At 33.7% G+C, this 23,812-nt stretch overlaps 2 protein-coding genes and 1 pseudogene across 2 annotated transcripts; 2 read left to right on the forward strand and 1 right to left on the reverse strand.

The window, feature by feature from the left end:
- Positions 1 to 431: 431 nt before the first annotated feature.
- LOC132171749 (pathogenesis-related genes transcriptional activator PTI5) lies at positions 432 to 1,323 on the reverse strand. Its single transcript, XM_059583142.2, has one exon. The coding sequence runs from the start codon at positions 1,280 to 1,282 to the stop codon at positions 677 to 679; it is 606 nt and encodes a 201-aa protein (XP_059439125.2). The 5' UTR covers positions 1,283 to 1,323; the 3' UTR covers positions 432 to 676.
- An 8,967-nt stretch (positions 1,324 to 10,290) lies between these two features.
- On the forward strand, positions 10,291 to 12,351 carry LOC132171078 (rac-like GTP-binding protein RAC13). The gene is made up of 7 exons (XM_059582294.2): positions 10,291 to 10,483; positions 10,971 to 11,058; positions 11,188 to 11,297; positions 11,423 to 11,486; positions 11,718 to 11,782; positions 11,880 to 11,945; positions 12,102 to 12,351. Exons 1-7 carry the CDS (start codon positions 10,385 to 10,387, stop codon positions 12,198 to 12,200), a joined length of 591 nt encoding a protein of 196 aa, XP_059438277.1. The 5' UTR covers positions 10,291 to 10,384; the 3' UTR covers positions 12,201 to 12,351.
- A 10,072-nt stretch (positions 12,352 to 22,423) lies between these two features.
- Positions 22,424 to 23,305, forward strand: LOC148589834 (uncharacterized; annotated as a pseudogene).
- The last annotated feature ends 507 nt before the right edge of the window (positions 23,306 to 23,812 follow it).

Below are 23,812 nucleotides of genomic sequence, written 5' to 3' on the forward strand. Positions count from 1 at the left end.
CATATTTTCAATTTATTAAAATAAATAAATAAATAAATTATTTCCCATTAATCAGTCAGTGACTTGTGTGGAAAGAGACAAAAACCTACATTATCTTTAAGCCTATGAGATGGCTAAGGGTTTTTAATAATTAAGCTTTCATATGTCTTTCCAGAAGGCCAGAAATGTTTCATTTAGTCATCGGTCAATGGCATCACTGTATCCTACCAATTGGCTTCTCAGCTAATTAATGAAATCTGCCTGCCTTGACCTGATCGGGGCGGATAATATAATTAACTCTATCATATTATTTGTTCAAATTATTAGTAATTCGAACACGTGATTATTGTGAATTTCAATTCCAAAACCCGTGTCGGATTTAACCCATGTAAATTTTGAAGGCGTGATTGATTCGTATTAACAGGCAAAGATTGTAGAAAATTTCATAGCACTAATTTCTTCCACCATCAGCTTGCATTTCTATGGCCTCAAGGCCTTCTTATTACAACACAAAACAGACAATAAGATACTTTTTCTTCAGTACATTCGTGACTAGACCTCTTATATACACAAGAAGCTAGGGACCCGTCATGAGAAACCAAAAGAAAATCAAAAACCTTCAAACATCTATCCATATCCTTGTATTATATGAAACATGGAATTTGATCATGTCAAATTGTTTCTATTTTTGGAAAACCTATGACAATTTGTCTGGAGCCTCTCTCACGGTGAGGGGGCTACAGCTACTTTCAGCTTCTAATCTTGAAGAAGAAGTCCCAAAGGAATGTGTGCTAGAGCTACCACTTGAAGAATCTGCTGACTCCTGCTTAATTGAGATTGAATTTGGATGAAATCTTTGCAAGGCTGATGCAGCCACCACTTCCGCAGGGAAGTTAAGGAGGGCTTTGGCGCCGCGCATCCGAAACGCCGCCCGATCATAAGCCAAGGCAGCTTCCTCGGCGGTGGTGAAGGTGCCAAGCCATATCCGCGCGCCGTGTCTAGCCGAGTCGCGAATCTCGGCGGCGTATTTCCCCCATGGCCGACGCCGCACGCCTCGGTAGTGCTTCTTGCCGATGGTCCGGTTGGGTTCGAGGCTGCTGGAGGCATTGGTTTGGTGCCTTTGGGGTACCAAGGAGCTGTTGGTAGCCAAGCCTTCATTGAGGACTTGATATATTACCATGTCTTGTGGATCATTCTCATTGAATGGTAGCTGATCGCTTTGGGAGGCTAAAACCATGGCTTTTCTCTGTACTTTCTTCTGCTCTGGAGGGGAGGTTTTGTGGTGGAGATTCTGAAGACTCATGAAGAGTCTTTGGGGGTGGCTCTAGACTTGTATTTATCGTTGGAATATAAAAGGCAAAATGTGGGGTCAACGAGATTTATTATATATTTGGTAAAAGACGAAGGCTTTACGAACCAAGGAGAAGAAATGGACAATTCTTCTTCCACTTGTTGGTTGGTGGGTGGACTGTATACATTACAATTGATTTCCTTTTGATAATACATATTTGTGATTTTGGTGTGAAAAGAATCGTAGCCAACATAAATTATTTTTCGCAACTTGTGGTCTATCCATATTATATATATATATATATATATACAAAGGGATTAGCTCCTCTGCTAATCTTGGGGTTAAAGATGCCCCACAGATCGTCCTGAGGGACAAGGTATTGTTACCAACTTTTGATGCTCCATTATCCCAAGCATTTGCCTTTTCTTTTATTTATTTTTATTTTTTTAATATATATATAACAAAACATACAACAATAAACCAAACAAAGATAAAAAGGGATGCAATTATCATTTATCTTTTCTGTTAAGAAATATAATTTGGAACAAGATTGAACAAAGACATGGAAAGCGAATGAATTCTCATATATTATTCTGCATCTTTGAGCTATGTTTTATAGTATATCAAGGGGGACAAAATCCCATAAACTATGGACTAAGAAATGGAAAATACAATTCAAATATAAAAGCTAATAATGACGTACAAGTGTGCTTCTATATACATGGAAACTAATTAAGAGAAATAAATCCTAGATAATCAAAGGAGGAACAAATCCTAGATAATCAAGGAATCAAAGCATATCTCAATATTTTCAAACTCAAATTTTCACAAACTTCCGTGTTGAATTTGATGGATTGTTAGAGTATATGATAATTATATAAATTCTTTTGGATAAATGATAATGATTTGTTTATCCAATATAAAGGAATTTGAGTAGGATAAGATTACATTTGAAATTCAAATTACTTGTAAGTTATATACTACATAATCAGATTAATTTAATAAGGGCATAACATAGCTCTATTGGTTCTTCCTTAGTGATGAATATAGATGTCTAATACTGAACAACCCGTAAATCTTTTTATCTCCATTTTCTCTTTGTCCCGATTTTCTATTTTATTTTTCATTTAATTATAAATTTCTTCATAAAGCACCCTAATTTTCCATCATATGTTGACTATGGGTTAATTACACTTTGTAGTTTGTACCCCCAAATTAACATCTCATTTGTGTTTACACTCAAAAATTACAATTCAGTATAACTTGCTCCCCCAAACTACCGCTCTATTTCGAGTAGCACCCTAAATTAGATTTGACCGTTAAGTATGAATGAAAAATGTTTTATGCGGCTATCATGACACTGGTTATGGGTGTAAGGTTAAATGGGTGTTGGTTTTGGTGGGGACAAAATCTAATTAACTCCACAACCGTAAATGACGCCAAAAAAAAAAATGGCCCGTCACATGTACTTTAGGCGTGACGGTCTCATCACAACTAACGACCAAATCTGACTTAGAGTGCTACTCAAAACAAAAGAATAGTGTTAAAAAATGAGTTGCGGTGAATTATAATTTATAAGTGTAAATATAAATTAATAAAGATGTAAGCTATACATCTTGGAAGGATGAAGTGTAATTTAGCCGTTGAATATTCTAAATAAAGTGTGTGCATAGAAATTTGGGTGAAGGTCAATTCCGACGGTAACGTGAACAAAATTTTCAAAAAGAAAAATAGATAGTGTCGTTGGTGGTGATGTCAACTTTAAACGATGGCTAGATGTGAGAATTTCATTTAGGCTTTAGGGCACGCGATGCACACAATAATCTCTCAGCGATGGGCATGGAAGATAATATAGGGAATCTTCTTGGCACAAAGAAAAGCATAATTAGCAACTATATATGTCTAGTTTCGATATATATTTTCGTTAAATAAAATATTTTATTGTAAAATATCTCAACATCTTATCCAGTTTTTAAAAAACTAATAATTAAATACCATTAATGACTTTCATAATTGGAGTAATCATACTGGAACCCATGCCACTTCCGTCCACATAAATAGAATTTGAGAAAAAAAAAAAAAAAAAAAAGTTTTTTACCACAGAATTTATTGAAGTAACAAAAAAAAAAAGGGGAGGAAACTTTACTAAAGACCTCTGAATTTCTACTCGATTTGATAAATCTCTTTAAATTTCAAAATCTCTCAATTTAGTCCCGTAAACTTTTAATTGCTCTCAATTTGGACCCTCCATCAGATTTTAAACGTTACATGACGTTTATACTCCTAACTTCTATATAAAATTTCAACTTTCAAAACGTTTTTTTATTTTAAAAAAAAAAACAAAAATCAGGAATATTTTAATCTTTTTTTTGTATTTTTAAGTGCTAAAATTGACGGAGTGGTCCAAATTGAGAGCAATTGAAAGTTCAGGGGACTAAATTAAAAGATTTTGAAGTTTAAGAGAGTATTTTAAAATGGGTGGAAGTTCGGAGGTCTTTAATGAAGTTTCTCCAAAAAATAAAAATGAGAAACTTTCTCGTGTTTTAATATGGCCCTTTCAAAGTTTAAAAATTCTCAATTTTACCAATTGAACTTCTAATTTAGTGCAATTTTCTCTTTAAACGTTAAAACAGACGATAAAAATGATAAAATTATATTTATACTTCTAAAAATTTATAAAATTTTAAATTTATCCTTATTTTACTATTATTTTTTTTTTTTTAAAACGAAAAATAGAAGATATTTGAGTATTTTTCATACTCTTCCAAATCCTAACTGAGAAGTAGTTTGTATTAAATTAAAAATTTGAAAGGGACAAAATTAAAAAATTTTAAATTTGAAAAAGTCCTTGTAATCCTAATTTAAATTAAATTAATATTAGATGACGTCATCCTAGGTGACATACGTAGGTAAATAGAATAGGAGGAAGAGACTTTTCGGTGGGTGCGATGATGACGCACGCAATTAGAGTTGATCACACCTTAATTGTGCGAAGCTGAGGTAATCAGTGCCGTAAGCTGTCGAGTGGGGTTGGTTTTGGGGATGAGTCAGGATTTTGGACTTTTCAAAGCAGAAGAGGAATCCAATTCAAAATAACCACGAAATAGGAGTCCTGATTTGTTGGTGGAGAAAGAGAAACGAAGAGGGTCCTGATTGGAGACTGGGATGCATGTGGTTTGAATGGACCAAGACTGTAGACTATTCACTGGAGAGAGAGAGAGAGAGACAGACAGAAAATAAGAGTCTTAATTTCTGAGTAAATGGTAAAAGCAGTGCAAATACATGAACAGAATCCGGATTCAATCTAAAATGGACCAAATAGCAGGTAATGGTGATTGTTAATGGTCCCAAAAGAATCATAAGCAAATTAGGTATTTTTCAAGACTGCACAAAGTAGTACAAATGGCAAAGAAACTCTATGAAGGGTTCATTGCGGTAAAAGTAACGATCATTGTTAAGTGGTTGGTGTAAGACAGGCACTGCAGAGAACCAAATAGGAGCCATTGAAGGACAACCACTAGGTTTTTAATTTTATGGTTTTTTTTTTTTTCATAATTAGTAGACTATTTCTTCATATTATCTAATTATAACAAAGTTCTTTTGGTTTGTCTACGAGTCTAATGGAGGCTTAAATCCTAGCATTTTGTAAATAAAAAGCTACATAAAACAACTTTATAATACTAAAAATTAACTTTTGAATCAAAATATGTTAAAAAAAAAAAACAAATTAATGACTTATTTTTATTGACATGTCATATTACATGTCACTTTTATAAATTAGGTTGGAAGAATTTTTCACAACCTAATTTGGAGGAAAACTTTGCCCTTTCGTTATTGAAGTGCTTAATTTTGCATTTGGGGTAGAAATTTGGTATTGCATATTTTGCAGGCCGGTTTACATAACAAGTTGGTCTTATTGGTGTAAATGTAAGTGGGTTTGATGTCACTTGACAGTACTCAAGGGGATGAGTGATCAAGCATAATGTATAGGACATGATTTTCCTTCAAACTGAATTAAAAAAATTTAAATTTGAAAATGTATAATAATGACATGTTCAAATGACTCATGTCATTATTATAAATCAATTTGAAGGAAAAATTTTCAAACTCAATTTAGAGGACAACTCTAAATAAGGACAGGTATTTGATTAAATAGAAAATATAGCTATGCCCAAAAGAGCACGCCATAGAGATGTAATGAAATAGCGATTGGCTTAAGGATAAGGTGGGGAATGGGAAGTGGGTAGAAAAGCAAGACAATTAAACCCAATTTTTTTAGTCAGTCAACAAACTTCAGCCGTTCAATCCTTTTCCCAATTAAGCTCCTTTGGCCTACCAATCCTTGCTTTATTCTAAGACAAGTCAAGCTACCCAGAAAAAAAAAAGAGTTACACGAACGGGTTTCCATGAAATTTCATTTTCAAATTATAAGAAATTCGGACAAAAAACGAGAGAGAGGGATGCTGCACGATCTGAGTGTCCCAAACACGTCTTTGGCAGTCATGTTCAGAGTACCCGAACCCCGCGATACTCGTACTCATTTAAAAGTTTAGGAGAAATTTTAAAAAACATGTCTTTTCACAAAGTACATAAACAATTACATAATTAACAAATTTAATCTTGCTTATACACAAATTGTTTAGAGCTCTAATTTCACTTTGCATCAGCTCAATCGATTCCAAGTACCATCAAGCTTTCTTTCTTTTTAATAAAGCTTAAAAGAACAAAAAGACGAAAACAAAATAGGGCAATGGAAGAGATGGGTGTTTTTCCACATGTGTTATACAATCAAAAGCAACCCCACTTTGCTCATTTCTGGGTTATGCCAGCACAAGAGCACTCTCTCTGTCCAAAATAATTGGATGAACTTGAAAACTTTGGAGAAGTATAGTATCCTAGTATTTTTTTATTTTTTATTTTTTTTTAAAAAAATCCTAGTAAATATTATAAAGCAGTAGTGATGATGGCTTAGGAATATGCCTCCCAAATAACCACTCCAGCAGCCAAGCCTTCCACTATTGGCAAAGGGAACCGCATCTATCCAAGCCAAGAAATTGTGAAGATTTCATCTTTCTTGTGCATGATATAATCCATCGGAGAATAATGGTTAACATAGTAAATTCGACACGAATGCAACATGAAATTAAGGGATTGTAGTTGAAGAATCTGACCCATTTAATTGGGTTAGATTATATTGACCTATATAACCTTATATCTATGTCCAAACAATACAAATTACCACCCTTTTTATTGTCATCCTATTAAAAGTCAACCAAAAAACTTTTTTGGGAGGAGTTATCGCAATCTATTTTTCAGAGATTCGTGAATATTATATCACTTTTTCTATTGAAAAAATATCTTATATCACCTTTTTCAGTGAGAATGAGAGTGGCAGTAATATATTATATCACTTTTTAATATCTTTCATGAATAATGTTTTTTTATGTGTTCAAAGGTTGGGTTACATAATGGCCTGGTTGCCCCTTCTTCTGTATGCCCATATATTTTTTGATCTAAATGAAAGGGATTCAATCACAAAACTTTTGTATGAGAGCAAAAGATTTACTAGCAAACAAATTGATGCCTTATCAAAGGGGATAGGATTAGGGCGAGCAATTTAACTCGCAACTCGCGAACCCGACATGTAATTTTAGGGTTAGGGTTTAAGTTAAACAGGTTCGAGTCATAAATGTGTCGTGCTCGGATTTGACATTAACGGGTTCGCAGATTAACACGTTTATACAGTTTATTTATTTTTTAAATTTTTATTTTTTTAAGTAAATTTTAAGTTTAACTTGATTGAGGGTTGACAATTTAACTCACGACCCGTGAACCTGATACGTAATTTTAAGGTTAGGGTTTAGGTTAAATGGGTTCGTGTCATAAATGGGTCACCCAACGTGTCATGTTTTGGTTGGCATAAACGGGTTGGCGGGTTAACCGGATTGACATGAACCCGACACTTGAACCCGTTGCCAGCCCTAGATAGGATATGATTCTAAAATGAAAGAATAATTGATTTCTAACTAAATTTTTTGGTATTATTAATTACGAAAACAACATGCCCTATATCGATTATAAGATATATTTCAATTAAAGAGAGATTATACAAGATTATAATTCTGGCACACTTTTTTTTTTTAACACACTGCATATGAGATACATAGTAGAAGATGATTACAGCTTCAAAGATGTATAGTTGTCCAATACATTCTTCAAAAATTTAATGGCCAAAAATAGAATTCATCCACAAAATTAGTGTTAATATAAAAAAATTATATATAAAAGATGAAAAAAAAAAAAAAAAAAAAAAAAAAAACAGAACAAGAAGAAAACAATGTCTATATACCTTATAACTAAGGTGGTCTTGGCCTTTGTACAGGATCATGGCTGGGGGGATAAGGTAAATAATGAACGCCAAATGGCCGTAATGGTACTCCACCATCCCATCTGGAAGTCAACGCAACATGATTTTCTGCCTGGTTTATTATTCCAGGTTGCCCTTGAAAGACGACACCTTCAATCCCACCTGTTCCATGATTTCCTCCATTTTGTATAATCCTATTGTACCCTATTCCTTGACAGCTGTTTCCTTGCCTTGCTCTCTGATCTTGTCCATGGCTTCCTGGCATTACTGGCTGAAAACATGGTGCTGGGAATGTGGTAGATTGAAGGCCAATCCTTCCTGTTTGAAGGTCCGGAAACCGTTCACGATATGGAATCTGTCAAAATACATATAAATTAAAGGATTAAATTCATAACATGATATAATATCAGAGCAGAAGTTTTGAGTTCAAATTCGAGAATGGTACGGAATTTGACAACCTTAGGAACGCATACTACTCCTTGTCTTTCCATCAATTGTTCTTGTTGTAAAAGACTAGTATGAGAACAATTCATAGGTTTTCTAATAGCCGAAGAAAGTATTTCTAATTGGCTTCTAAGCAACTCAAGCTCATGTTCTATTTTTTTATGCTGCTCAAGAGGTCCGCCAACACCGTCTTGCATCCACGCCCGGGCTTCCCATATGAAAGACGTAACGGCTACTTCCCTGTGCTGCACATCAAGACTCTTGAGCTTTCTTGACACGTTTTTAACACCAAAAATACTGTGAACAGCCTCGAACTCTTCCGCCTTATCGGCCGGAAAGTATGGAGCCATCACGCAGTTGGCGTTGCACCTCTTTCTTTGGTGCTTGCACGCTGCGCATGCATTTCGATTACTCCTATGGTTCCCGGTTGCCATTCACATATGCTAAGAAGATAAATAAATTATGAACAAAAAAAAAACTATTCCATCGGTCTTTGCATAAGGAGCAAATCAATCCCTGCCTTCTTGTGTTAATGTATTTCTCTAATAGAAATTAGAAAGAATATGTCATTAGGGTAATCGTAGTCCTTGGTTTTTATGGACGATTGAGCTACGATTTATTTCTTTTCCCAATTAATGGAATTCTATCAAGTTCAGGAAACAAAACCAATACAATGTCGAACACTTAATTAGAGTCCTATTTGGTTTCAAACAAAATTTTTTTATAAAAAAAAAAAAAAAAAAAATTAGAGTCCTATTTGATGAATAGTCATAGATGTATGTAAATCCTTTCATCGGATATGGAGACTTAGGTAGCATGCATATATTTAGTATACTACTACTTCTTGAAAATGAATAAAAGTAAAAAAATAAAAAAATAAAAAAAATAAAAACAATTGTGGATCACTTTAGAGCATTTTAATTTTGCTTTTATATATATATATATATATATATATATATATATATCCTTTTTCGGTGGTATAATATCCTTTCATTCCTTAAAAAAATAAAATAATAAATAATAATAATAATTGGGAATGTATACTGCCCAAAAATATAATTGGGCTCATGTTGGCTCACCCTACGTGTAGACATGTTTTTGTTGGGCTTTAATCTGGGCATCGTTGAGTTTATAACACATTTGTTTCTTTTCTTCTTTTGGGTCATGAGATGTCATGTCTCATATCTGGAAGTCTCATGTTTGGGCTTTTACCAGAACCAGACAACTTTTGTAGTGAACCCAATCCAAGCACCAAATTTACAATTTCACCAACTAATCTTGCAAGTCTTTTGATCACAAAAAGGTGGAAGGTTAAGGGTTTAAATCTTGCAATTCTCCATAAAAGAATTTGCGCTCATGGAAGAGAAATGTTTGATTTTCATTTTTTGTTCGTCTCTTGTCCATCTCATTGACAAATTCATCATTGAATATGTGGGACTATTACACAAATTCAATAGTAAATTTGCAGAAACAATAGACAAGAGATGACCAAAAGATAGATATGTAACACTTCTCCTCGTGTAAATCTTAAGCTTTGGCGTAAAATCTTTTTTGGAAAATGTTTTCTTTATTTTTCGGTCTTTGGTAGCTAGTAATACCGAAAATCTCGATCAGACAAAAAACATTTTAGGTTGACAAGAAAACCTAAAGTTGCGTAAAATGATTTTTCTTTTTTATTTCCTTAAAAATTTTTCGTGTTTTTACTTCTCCTTCTCGACCTATACTATCCGACCTCTTTCTCGTAGTTCATTCTCCGTTGCCTCTCCCGGAAGTTGCTGTTGCCAGATATCACCAACTTGTTTATGGGATGGTGAGAAACATCCTTCACTTTGCAACTTTCACATGAAAAATTGTTTTGAGCTTTGTCAATGTCAATGGGCCCAGAGCAAACTAATCTTAGCTTAGCCCAGATAAGCACAAAGCCAACAGATAACAATGGTGACACCCTACCTTTTAGGTCATCACCATTTGTTGACTCTTTTGGATCATATTGCTCCTAATCTCATCATAGTGAGTTGGTTATCTAATCAATTTGTTCTCTCTTCATCACGCTTTCCCTCCCTTTTCCAACACTTAAACCAACTAACACTTCCACCAAACTTACTTTGCACCTAAAGGAAAGAAAAGCTTACATCAAAAGCAATCATTTTATTTCAACTAAAGTGGGTGATAGGGTTATAGGTGGTTAACTCCCCCTGCCTTCCCCTTTCATTTCCTCTCACTCTTCAGAATTCCTCATATTTTCTTCTTATAATGCTTCTTGGTTTGGGAGAAACACAATAAGGGGGGGCCTAGCTACAGAAATGAGCACTGCCAGGTTTATCAAGTGTGTCACAGTTGGGGATGGCGCTGTGGGAAAGACTTGCATGCTCATTTCCTACACCAGTAACACCTTTCCAACGGTATGATTCCTTCTGGTGCTCATGAAACTTTTCTTTTTTTAATAATCGGGGCAGTGGCGGATATAGAAATTCGTATTAAGAGTGGCGGGAGATGGAGGAATTCGTATTAGGAGGGGCGGGAGAATGAAGAGTACGGACTAGGATAAAAAAACTAAAAAAAAAAAAATTACCTAAAAAATTTTTTTTAAAAGAAAATTTTGGGGGGCGTGCACCCTTGGCCGCCCCCCTTTGCATCTGCTACTGAATCGGGGCTTCGTCCGACACCTTGAAAAGCGCCCTCCGTCCACATGGGTTGGATAAAGCTAAGGCTTTTTACAATGGGCGTAACTCCAAAAAATTGTTTGCACTAAAAAAGAGATCGAATCTTAAACTCAATACTTCATGACGCGTCCGGGCGGTTTACTACTTGAGCCCCTGTGGTTTATATACAGAAAACAGTGATCATGGTGATCATCATGAAACCAATTTTCTTGTTCTTTTTTTGTAGGATTACGTTCCAACTGTGTTCGACAACTTCAGTGCCAATGTGGTGGTAGATGGTAGTATAGTGAACCTTGGCCTATGGGATACTGCAGGTAATTCCGATTTTGATGCAGCTTTGGTTTCATTTCTTTATCCTTTAAAAGGAAAATAAGATGAATTTTACAATCACATCAAGATTGCATGCATTTTTAGGAATCTATAATTTGTGGGGTGCATTACAGGACAGGAAGATTACAACAGGCTAAGGCCTCTCAGTTACAGAGGAGCTGATGTGTTTTTGTTGGCCTTTTCTCTAGTCAGCAAGGCCAGTTATGAGAACGTGTCTAAAAAGGTTTTTTCATCTCTAGCCACCATTTTCTTTTTCTTTTTTTGACAAGAATTTTTGTCTTAAGATTATCATCCAACAACCTGCGAGAGTTTGATTTGATAATTGGGTTCATGTGATCGATCTATCAGTGGATCCCTGAGCTAAAGCATTACGCACCCAATGTGCCAATTGTTCTTGTGGGAACCAAACTTGGTAAGAAAATTTAATTTCAGAAGCATTACATTCAAATCTTGTTGCCATAATCACAAATTTTTCCAAGATATTCATGAATTCAAACTATAAATGCTTAGAAGAAACAGAGTAGAAAGAAGAATTCACAAATTGTCAAATCCTTCTTCATGTTCTGCTCATAATTGTTCATCTCACCTTTGTGATTTCCTTATAATGATCACCGTACTTATCATGGACAACTTTTAAGTGCAGATTTGCGAGAAGACAAGAATTCCTTGGCTGATCATCCTGGATCAACGGCAATAACAACTGCTCAGGCATGTCATCCATGGATAAACATGTGCAGATCCTTTGAGTATTAAGCTATACATATTAAAATATGTTTGTGGTTAACATCATGAGATTGATGATCAGGGTGAGGCGTTGAAGAAAATGATCGGTGCAGTCACATACATTGAATGCAGTTCCAAAACTCAGCAGGTAAATTTCTTATTATTTCTTCCTTCATTAATATCATGTCGTAAAAACATCATTTAAGGAAAATATGTTCTTAATGAAATCTTATCAAAGCAATGTTGAAACATGTTGTTCATTACAAAGTGAATTTCAGTTATGTGTTGGTTTCTGGTTCTGCAGAATGTGAAGGTTGTATTTGATGCTGCAATAAAGGTTGCATTGAGGCCACCAAAACCGAAGAGGAAGCCACGGAAGCAAAGAACATGCGCCTTCCTCTAATGCTAAAGAATCAGCGTTGATCCCAAATCCTCTTCTCCAACGTTGTCTGTCAATTATGTAGTTCATTTTTGTTTCTCGCGATTTGTCATTAATTTTACACTCGAAAGTTTTGTCTGGAGCTATGGAAATCTCTAGGGGGGGACAATATATATATATATATATATATATATATATATATATATATATATACACATAAAATATATAAAATTGTTATGCTGCAATGTGAGTTTTATTAAATTGATCCTTTTGGCAAAACAAGAGCCGTTGTTCTTGAGAATCACAAGTACAAGTGATGTACAGACAACGTTAACGCATCCACCCGAGAAATTTTAGAAGTTTTTTTTGTGTCTTTTTTAAAATGATGTGACTTTTAAAATCACCATAGACTCTATCCGAAACATTCTTCTTGTGGTTTTGATTATTTACCGTCCATTTGACCTTATGATTTCGCAGGTCAAAGTGTGTTTTTAAATAAAATCACGAAAAATGTTTCATTTTGAGAGTACGTTTAAGAAAATGGCACTTGGAAAAATTCATGTTTTTAAATTGTAGGCAAAGAGATCCATTTTTAAGTGCTGAACCGTAATTTTACCAAATGCTTAATATCATTTTAAAAATGTGTTTTTATTAATTAACTATGTTTTGAAATCGCTTTTTTTTTAAAAAATAATAATAATTAAAAAAAAAACTGTTCATTTTGTAACTGATAAACCATACCTACCCTCAACCTTGTTGGACATCAATGCATCAACTTTTCATATGCATTTTTGTATGTGATATTTCCTTAAGCCGTACTTTGTCCCCCAATATTTATAGACAGGTAGAAAGATTCCCAATCACTTGGAATATATGTTATGCACTAATAATAATATTTAAGCACTAAACATTTCTTCTAATATTAAGCTTTAGCTTCCCAACCAATGGATCTCAAGCTATTCCCAATACTTGGCATTCCTAGGTTCTTTCTTTTTTCTTCTTGTATAGAATTGACATTCCTAGCATCAACTCAGTATTCCAATACAATACGTAATCTTTCTAACTTATCTTTTATTATTATTATTATTATTATTATTATTATGATTAGGATAATGTAAAGTAAATAAGTCGTGGGTCAATGCAACATTAATCCAACTTCAAGGAAGTTTTGTATTTTTTTAAAATTAGGAGGGCCACAATTTCCCAAGCGGGTGTGTGTGTCCATGATTTGCTGGTTAAAATAAAGTATTTGTTTACGCATTTACCCATTTGATCTACCCCACAAGATGATTATCAATTTAACGAGACTTAATTTACTAAACAATTTGGTAATTTCTATGGTCTTTTGCAGAAGAATGTCTAGCCAGATTCAAATTAGCTTCAAAATATATTTCACAGCCTTCTATTTTTGTCTATTCTGACCCATCAACGTTTTCTCACCACCTTAGTTAAGTCCCACTCATATTGTTGCGTCTAGAGCGGTAAATAAACCAAATTGCTCATATATAAATAGCTTAAGCTGGACTCGCATAAACTCAACTTGAGTTTGGTTCATTTAATAAATGAACCGAATTTGAATAGAAATTTAGGTTTGTTTATTAAATGAGCTGAACTTGTATAAACTCGGCCTCGATCACTCTTACAAATTGATATTACCTTATTTTTATTATTTTTTATAGTATTATTTTTAACTTTGTAATGCAAACATCTTAAGTATTTCAAAAGAGAAAAGATAATTATCTTTCTAATGGAATAAAAATATAGCTTGAATTATTGTGATTGTGAGTCTTGATATAAATATATGTGTTTATGTGTGCATGTGTATGTATTTGTATATATGGCCAGGGTATAATGAATGTATATACTTACTATAAAACTTCCATATATATACATTCAATGTTAGATTGTTTAAGATTCGAGTTAATTCCGGTTTAAATAAATTTTGTTAAAAAAATTTGGCACCTATGATTGAAGTCATAGATAACACGTGATTGTAAGAATTTTTGTTTGTATTTATGACTTTGTAATCTCATAGCATGTGGCTATGATTTTTGCAGACGTTTATGCTTTGTGCTATAAGAGCTTTTTACTCTATTATGTAACAGTTTTTTACTCGTGATCTTTAATCAATGAAATCCTCAGATTTCTGTTCAAAAAAAAAAAAAAAAGATTCGAGTTAATTTATCTAATTAACTAATAATTAATATGAATTTATGAAAAAATAAATAAACATTCATGATATTAACTTCATATAAAGAATGAATAAGCTAATTAGGTAGTTCATGAACAAGTTCAAGTTCGTTCGAAAAATAAATGAACCAAGTCTGAATATATTATCTAGGCTAGTGATAAGCTCAAGTTCGGCTTGTATTTGAAACAAAATTAAACAAATTGAACTTTCAACATTCAATACTTAGCTCGATTATGGCCCTAAATATTGCCTCATATCTCTATAACCCATATCATATAGTAATTAGTTTTACTTTGAATAGTTGTGTGTTGGCTCTAGAGACCGGATCCGAGCTACCGGCCATGGTGACTCACGATAGTTGGTTAGCCCACTACATGGACGGTGTAAGGGAGGATGCCGCAAATGGACGGTGTAAGGGAGGATGCCACAAGAAATAACCGCTCCGCCACGTCACCCTAATTATTTCCTACTATAATAATAAATTTTTAAAAAAAATAGTGCATTGAGCATTACTTGTAGAACAAATATGTTACTCTCTCTCTCTCCAAATTTTCTGTGCCAAAGATGTATTAAAACTATGCTTGGCCATCAAAATTTCAATGAGTACGAAATTTAGAGTGTTGATATTATATATATATATATATATATATATATATATATATATATATATTTAGTTTGCATGTGCACGAAATTTGCTGCAATTAATTGTAGCATGGTGTGTATTTAGTGCTTGCACGTTCTCATTTAGTTACTCCTGTTGGCGCAATTTTGGCTAAGACACACATACCCATTTCCCCTTTGCATTATACTAATATCAACATTTATTATTATCATGTGCCACTTCAACATTTAAAGAAAGCCCTTGTTTTGATTTTTGCCTTTTGTGTTGGGAATAGGATTAATGAAAAAAAATCAATTAGGATTAATGAAAAAAAATCAATTTCATATTTTATATTTTGTTTTATTGTATATAAAAGTTTAAATTTAAAAAAATCAATTTTATGGTTTATATTTTTTGTGGTATCCAGCGGTTCAAATTTTGATGACACAATAACATATTCATCATATATATATATATATATATATATCATTCCGGTCTCATTAATAGAAGAAGGATTACGAGCATAAAATTATAAGAAAATCATAATCGAAGCTGCGGGGTTACAACATTATAGATACATATATAATAATCTTACGTTTAAGACCAATCTATGACATTAATATCCGCTAACTTATGACTAATTTTCAGTTGTAAAAATAGGTCTGCTCCAAACAGACAAACAAACCGATACATAGGTAACAACATCCATCCTCCTCGACTCGTATTCTAGGAAATTATTCACATCCTAAACTCAAAAGGTCAGGACCACAAAATACATCGAAAAAATATGAAAAATAAAGCAAAGGCATAAAAAAACCCACAAAACTCTGCCGAAGGAAGGCTGCCAGAGGATTATGGCCAGAGCACGAAAAAACCACGCGTAGGCGCATGCCAGTCACGATCTGTAACGGGTTGCCGGAATCAAAAGCGGTAAGAGCCATTGGAAGTGGACAGGGCTGGAGCACGCGTTGGAGGGCGTGTGTCGAGGTAGGTTTGATGGAGGGACGTAGATCAAACTTTGAATAGTTTGATCCAAAGAGCCTCATCAACCCCGAAAAAAGACACGGCATAAATGGTGGACAGCACACCTGGCACGGTGGAGCTTGAGCCTCTAAAACAAAAAGAAAGGGGGGGGGGGGTGAAAAGAGGCAAGGAAAGGCTCGGGGGAGGGAGAGGGGGAGAACAGAGTCGGGGAAGGGAGGGGAGGGGAACTCCCCCTTCCCTAGCTATGCTGCGCTAGCTAGGGTTTTCTCTATTAGCAAGATATATAATATTAAGAATGTCTTGTGAGCCATTGATATAAACTTTGAGTATAACTCACATTTGAAAACCAACTTGCAATGAGAGAATGTGCAAAATGTTATATACACATAGTTAAGATTGTACTTTTTATTTTTTATTTTTAACATGTCCACACAAAGAAAGGAGAATAGGGGATTTGAACTACCATTTCATAAGGCATGGTTTCAGCCGATTGAATTACTACTTAAAGACACTTAGATTGTACTTAAGTTATGTGAGACACTTAAGATAGTAACATATTACCACATTCCGCAACCGAGCTCACACTATCAACATTGACCCGATTGTAGCCAAATTTTTTTTGACTTTAATCTATCAGTATTCAATAGTTTTATACTATACACATACATAATACTAAGGGATTTTAATTCAGCCTATAAGTCATCTCTTATGTGATTTGACTACAAAGTCGCAACCCATTCAATGTCATACTCGACAAATTGCGTTCAATCTCATATCAACGTAATGATTGAATTTTGTACCAAATTACATAGACTTTGAATAGAATTCACCCCTAAAACCTACTTATAAATAATTTATATACACATAATTAATATTTTAATATTTTAGTCAAATGGGCTCCATAACGTCTAAAGAGGAGGCATCTAGATCTACCCAATGGGGCACATGGCAGGTAGTGGCAGACTTTTATTTATCATCGTACAATGTTGGTATTTATTGTTGAACAAAAAAAAAGTACAATATATCATAGTCGTACAGAGCGTATTATTTCTCTAATTAAATTGTTAACTTATAATTAAAATTGAGTAAATAAATCAACTAACATCTGTAGAATTCGTTGGTGCTTTTATCTTTTGACAAGTGAAAATGTTATAATTATGTTTTTTTTTTTTTTTTTTTTTTTTAACTCTTTGTATATGAAAAGATAAATGAAATTAGAAAAGAAAAACATTTTTGGGAATCAGACAACCAAAAACCTTTTGGCAATGTGCTTTTTAGCAGGAGTTAATCAGCCCTAGTACGCAACAAAGGTTACCTTAATTAACCAGTACTTTCGAACAAGAAGCTTGACACTACCTTAATTAGATTAGCTCATTATTTTCTTCACTTTTATAAATAATAGGATAAGCATAGCTTTAACTCTTTATATTTTCATCACTTTTATAATTATTTTTTAAAATTAATAAATTTTTAATTTAGTGTATTGAATTTTTAATTTTTTACAATATCACCCCTTTATTAAGTTTTTCGGTTAAATCCTAACGAAGGGGTGGAAAAAAAATACCAAAATAATTCATTTTTTAAAACAAAAAATGAGAAGATTAAAGCATTAGTTGAAATTCGCAAAAGCATCCGAGCATGAATCTTTGTAATTTTTTATTTTATTATTTATAATAAAAAAAGGATATTTTGAGAATTTGGCAGGATTAAACAAAAAAAAACTAGCGAAATGTGACATTGCAAAAAATTAAGAATTCAATACACTAAATTGAGAGTTTTTAAACTTTAGGAAAATACTTGCAAAAATGATAAAAGTTCATGAAAGTTAAGTGAAGTTTCTCCTAAATAATATCGATGTCCATCTTAAAAAATATTTACATTTTGTAAACCCCGAGCATATACATATATATATATATATAAAAGAGACTTTTCTTCATCGGTTCATCTTAATCTTTATTTTTCTTGATAGTCATCTTAATTGCATGAATTGTTTTCATATGTTAAAATTATAATTTATCTAAAAACTTTAAGGGGAAATTTCAGAAAGTCCCCCTGAACTTCCAGCCAATTTGAAAAACCCCCCCTGAATTTTCAAAACTCTAATTTAGGCCCCCTGAACTTTGGTTTTCTCTCACTTTGGACCCTTTTAACATTAAACTACGTCGTTTTGTATCCTAAAATTAAACACCTACCCAGCCCAAAAACGACGTAGTTTAATGTTAAAAGAGTCCAAAGTGAGAGAAAACCAAAGTTCAGGGGGCTTAAATGAGAGTTTTGGAAATTCAGGGGGGGTTTTTCAAATTGGCTGGAAGTTCAGGGGGGCTTTTTGAAGTTTTCCCAAACTTTAAATTGATAAGAAATAGTTGACTTAATCATTTCTTTCATTTTTTTTGTTTGACATATTCATACAAGAAGGTGGAGATTCAAACGAGTGACGGATGACTTTTTATAAATTTTAATTTTTTATTTCTTTTTCTTTTTGCCACTGACAATATTGAGAAGTAAGTAAAGACTTGAAACATGGGCATCCCAGAAAAAAACAAATTAAGAGTTATTGGATTACGTAATAGATTTGATTACATCCCATTTCTCATCCAGACAAATAGGTGGGAACAGAAAAGAAGAGGTGACTAGAAAGGAAATAGGAAGAAAAACAATAAATATATATATATAAAAAATAGTGCAGAGTTGCAGAAGATCCCACTCAGTACTGCAAAGATTTAAAGAGAGGGGGAGTGGGGCATGCATACGTATGAACAAGTGTTGAACTACTTTCTTGCTATCAATATTTTTGATGGGATTGTATTCCCAACTCTCTGCTCACTTTTCCTGTCTGTCTGCCCCACAGAAAGAGAGAGAGAAATACGACCTTTTTCTTTCTTTTTCCCTCAATTAAAAGGGTTCTTTTTATTTTTCTTTTATTTATTTATTTATTTATTTATTTAGAAGCTTGAATGCGAAGAACTTTATAAGGAAATGAAAATTAAATAGAATGGCAGAAAAAGAGAGAAAATGGAATTAAAAAAAATATATGGATGGTTTGGTGTTAAACACTTTATATTGACAAGAGATTATTATGTATGTCATTGATGACCTCTTTTCTTTGTCATGGGCAAAATGCAATTTACACATCATTGTAAAGCTGACTGTCGGCTTATCTTTCCTTAAATGTTTAAAAATAGATTGTTAAAACAGTTTTTTTACGTCTACTTCTGACCAAATTGTATTTGCACCAAAAAAAAAAAAAAAATTGTAAGTAATGAAACCGATTGGGATTGCGGGCAGGGATAACTCTAATGCTTAAAGTCAATAATGTTTGAGAAATGTGAAATATAAATACTTTGAATTGGAGTTTTGAGTTAGGGGCCAAAAATCTCTCTTACGTTGAAAGGTGATTCTAGTGTAACTGTCTTCACTCGCGTTCCAACTTTTACTTTTGAGTGATCCCACGATGGCCTAGGCTTAAGCATCATGGATGTGAACACATTTACAATCCGGGAGCGCACTTCATTGTGTTGGAAGTGAATTCTCTGCTACACTGGTAAGATAGAATAGAGCCAAGGGACCGATGTTAATTGGGCCTCATCATATAAGATAGAGTAATTTTAGAAATCTCTCTTGTGTTACTCTATAAATGAGGTAATTTTTATAATTATTATTTGATCAAAATTTAATAATGATCAATCATAAGCTCAATGATAATTTTCGAAGCCACATCATTTTCAGAGTGATACAAGAGTGACTTCTAAACTGTGTATACTATAAGACAATTCTCAACCGAGACAATGCTACTTGACAAAAAGATCTCTGTTTTTTTTTTTTTTTTTTTTTGTGAATCTCTTTTAGACATTGATTCAAAACATGGTTCATTGCTTGGCTAAAGAAAAAGAAAGAAAGAAGGAAAAAAAATACATGTTCCCTTTAAGCCCAAAGTACAAACATACAAAACGGTGTGTAATCAGACGACAAAATCTTCTTGAGCTTAATTACAATTAAACACTTTGATTAGCAAAATTCCAAAACCTTTACGTGTCTATATATGTGTGGCAGAGAGAGAGAGAGAGAGAGTCACAAAGGGAAGTTGCAGGAGAGTCGGTGGACAAAGGAGATTTAAAATATAATTTGAGTGATTGAGTAGATGGCACGCATGCACCCAACTTCGGTGTGAGCGTTGCTTTGCATATATGCATGTCGGAATCGCACCGACACCACTTAATTTTCTAGTCTCTTTCAAATCTCTCTAGCTAGCTACTCTTTGTATGGGGGAGTTGGATACTCTCTCAACGTGAGTAATTTTAAAAAATTTTCTCGTGTAAAATTATTATTGAATTTATTGAATTTACGATTGATTAATATTAAATTTTAATTAAATAATAATTTTAAAAGTATTTTATTTTTTTAATAGATACACAATAGTAACTTTTAGAATTACTCCTCCTATCATACACGCACGCCCAAGAGATTTTATTGTTTTATTTTTTTTTACAATATCCTCTCAATTAAGCTACGAATTCAAATGAAGATAGAAGACAAGGTAAACATTATCCTGTCCACCTCAAGCTAGCTATTACCACTTAGTTCGATCGAGGATGGAGGCTGGAGCCACTATCGATCGCTCCAGATCCAGACTCTTCAAGGCATGGAATATGTAGGATCAATTGATCCTTGATTATACATAATCACCTCATCCTTAACAGAATTCATTTTGTCTCATGTTGAATGTACAACGTCCAAGGATGTGTGGTAGACCCTTGAACGCATGCATGTTCACATCCATGGATGTGTGATAGACCCTTCGAATAATTAATTAATTGGTAATTAATTTCACGGTTCGCCTTCCAGTCCTATTTTACGAAATAATAAAATCAAGGGATCTCTATCCTCAAAAAGAGGATATTACGTAGCAGAAACATATGATTTCTATTATTTTATTAACATTAATCATTACAACCAAAATATTTATTAAGAATTATCACATTAACTGAAATTATACTATACATACCATCATTACAAAAAAAAAAAAAAAAAATTCAGAGTAAACTTTAATATATAAGCATGCTTCAAAACTCTAAGAGTCTACAATATCGCTCAAAAGTATTAAGTATCATGAGCAGCCAACCTAATATCGCAATAAGTCTGTAAGCGTCCACCTGAACGATTTCATTACACCAACCAAATGGCTGCATCTGCGTTGAGGTCCATCTCGAATCCAACATCTAAAGGTAGTACAACTATAAAACAATACATGTTTCATAGGTGAAAAATATAAAAGTGTAAGTCCTTGACTTCGTGAGTAAGTACCACATGGAAATAAATCATGCAATAAGCCCTTGTAATATTTTACGGTTTGAGTTATTTAACAGCTGGATTAGCAAATGTTTATCACGTGTAATAATGAACTGGAGTGTTAGTTAAGCTGGTTAGAGAAATTGTTAAGTAGTTAATTTGTTTAACTGATTAGTCGATTGGTTAAACTCTCAGTTAATATGTTTTTCCTTTGTAAAAGCGTGTAGTATAAATACTGAACAAGTGTATATTTCTCATTAATGCAAATGATCAAAAAAGCTTTCACAGTTTTCTCTCGAGTTCATCTGCATTTACATATTGCACAATACTCTGTTTTGTGATATGGTATCAGAGCAGGTACTTTTCATCATCGTTCTCATGTGTTTCTTACTTCTTTCCGCTTGATTCTCATCTATTTTTAGTTCAATCTTCTTTGTTCTTCAATATTCGTTTCAAACTTCTATTCTTCATTCAATATGTTTGTTCTTTGACAATGCCTTCGATTCCTTTTAACACGGCTGTTAATACTTCTATTAACGCCCCTAGTGATTGTGTTAATTCTATGGACACTGTTCCACCAAATTTTTTTCCACCAAACTCTACGCATTCAGCTATAGAGTTTTTCAGTCCTTTCTATCTCCACCATGGAGATAGTTTAGGTACTTTACTTGTTTCCCAACCTTTGGTTGGAAACAATTACCATACTTGGAAGGGATCCATGTGCATGGCACTTTCTACCAAGAATAAACTTGGTTTCATTGATGGATCTCTGGAGAAACCAGTTGTGGACATTCCTGAATACTTTGCATGGGATAGGTGTAATAATATGGCACTTTCATGGATTCTCAACTCTGTTTCTCAAGAGATATCCTCCAGCATCATCTACATTGAGTCTGCTGAAGAGATGTGGGATGACATCAAGGAGCGTTTCTCATAGTCCAATGGACCTTGTATCTTCCAGCTGCAAAAGGCCATTTTTGCTCTTTCTCAGAGCAATAACTCATTGAGTTCATACTATACTTCTCTCAAAGGTTTTTGGGACTAATTGAACAATCATCGCCCCTGCCTTTGTGTTCTTGTGGCACTTCACGAACTGTCCTTGAATAGCAACATCGTGAGTATGTGTTTCAATTCCTGATAGGACTCAATGAGTCCTTCTCCCACATCCAAGGTCAGATTCTGCTCATGGATCCGTTGCCATTGATCAACAAAATTTTCTCAACGGTTGTGCAAGAAGAGTGTCAAAGAGATCACTTCCACTTTCTTTGCTCCTCTGACTCATGCTCCGGCTGCAATGGTGATAAAAGTATACTCCACTTTCTTCATCACGATATCAAAGTACAAGGACACAGTATCCTCGCAAGGAGCGCCCACTCTGCACTTACTGTGCTCTTCTTGGTCACACAATTGTGAAATGTTATAAGCTGCACAAATATCCTCCAGGGTACAAGTTCACAAAAGGGAAATATGTTCCATCAGTAAATCAGGTTTCTGATTCTCCCCTACCACACATTCCAATCACCTCTGAACAATGTCAACAAATATTGAACTTGCTCAGATCTAAAGCTGCTGATGAAGTTTCCTCCTCTGCTCAGACTGTTAATAATGATAACCAGGATCATTTGTTCAATGAGATGGCAGGTAATGCTTCGCATTCTTTTTGATTTTCATCATCTGTCAAAACATCTACTCTAGAAGAAAAACATTTTGTTTTTTCTTCAAATTCCCTTTTTCAATTAGTTGTTAAGAATGCTGCTAAGTATCCATGGATCATTGACACAGGTGCAACAGATCATATAGTCTATTTTGTTTCTTTTCTCACCACAGTTACTTCGATTGTTTCTAAGCAAGTCAGATTACCAAATGGCAATTCTCCTGTTGTCACACATATTGGCAATGCTAAGATTTCTGCAACTTTGACTCTGACAAATGTCCGATGTGTTCCATCTTTTTCTTTTAACTTGATCACTGTCAGTAAATTGTTTAAACTCCTGGTTCTTAATTTTTTTTGTCTGAATTTTGTTTCATTCAGCAATTGTCAGGCTGGAAGACAATTGGGCTAGGTAAGGAAGTTGGTGGCTTATATCACTTACTACTGCATAACTTGGAAGGTCTCACTATTTCAAGTGTTCTTATTTTAGATTTCCTTTCTGTTCCAATAAAACCAGTTTCCAATTCTGTTTTCAATTCTGTATGCAATTTGAATTTAGTTGCTTCTGTAAAAGTTTCTGCCAATGTTTAGCATTCTAGATTGGGAAATTTGTCTAACTCAAGATTGCAGTTACTTCAACATGTAATACCTGATTTCTCTTCAGCTTCAAATAAAACTTGTTCTGTTTGCCCTTTTCTACTCCTCCTTCCAATAATTCTAATTTCTTTCTTACTATAGTTTTTTTTTTTTTATTATTCAAAGTGGGAGAAGGGGAATTCTTACTATAGTTGATGATTACAATAGGTTTACTTGGGTGTTTTTGATGCAAAATAAATTACTTAGGTGTTTTTGATGCAAAATAAATTTCAAACAAGATTACTCATCAAGTCTTTCTTTTACTTAGTTGAAACTCAAATTCAATC

Source organism: Corylus avellana, chromosome 1 (genome assembly GCF_965113065.1).
Source record: "Corylus avellana chromosome 1, dhCorAvel1.hap1.2, whole genome shotgun sequence".
Classification (NCBI taxonomy): domain Eukaryota; kingdom Viridiplantae; phylum Streptophyta; class Magnoliopsida; order Fagales; family Betulaceae; genus Corylus; species Corylus avellana.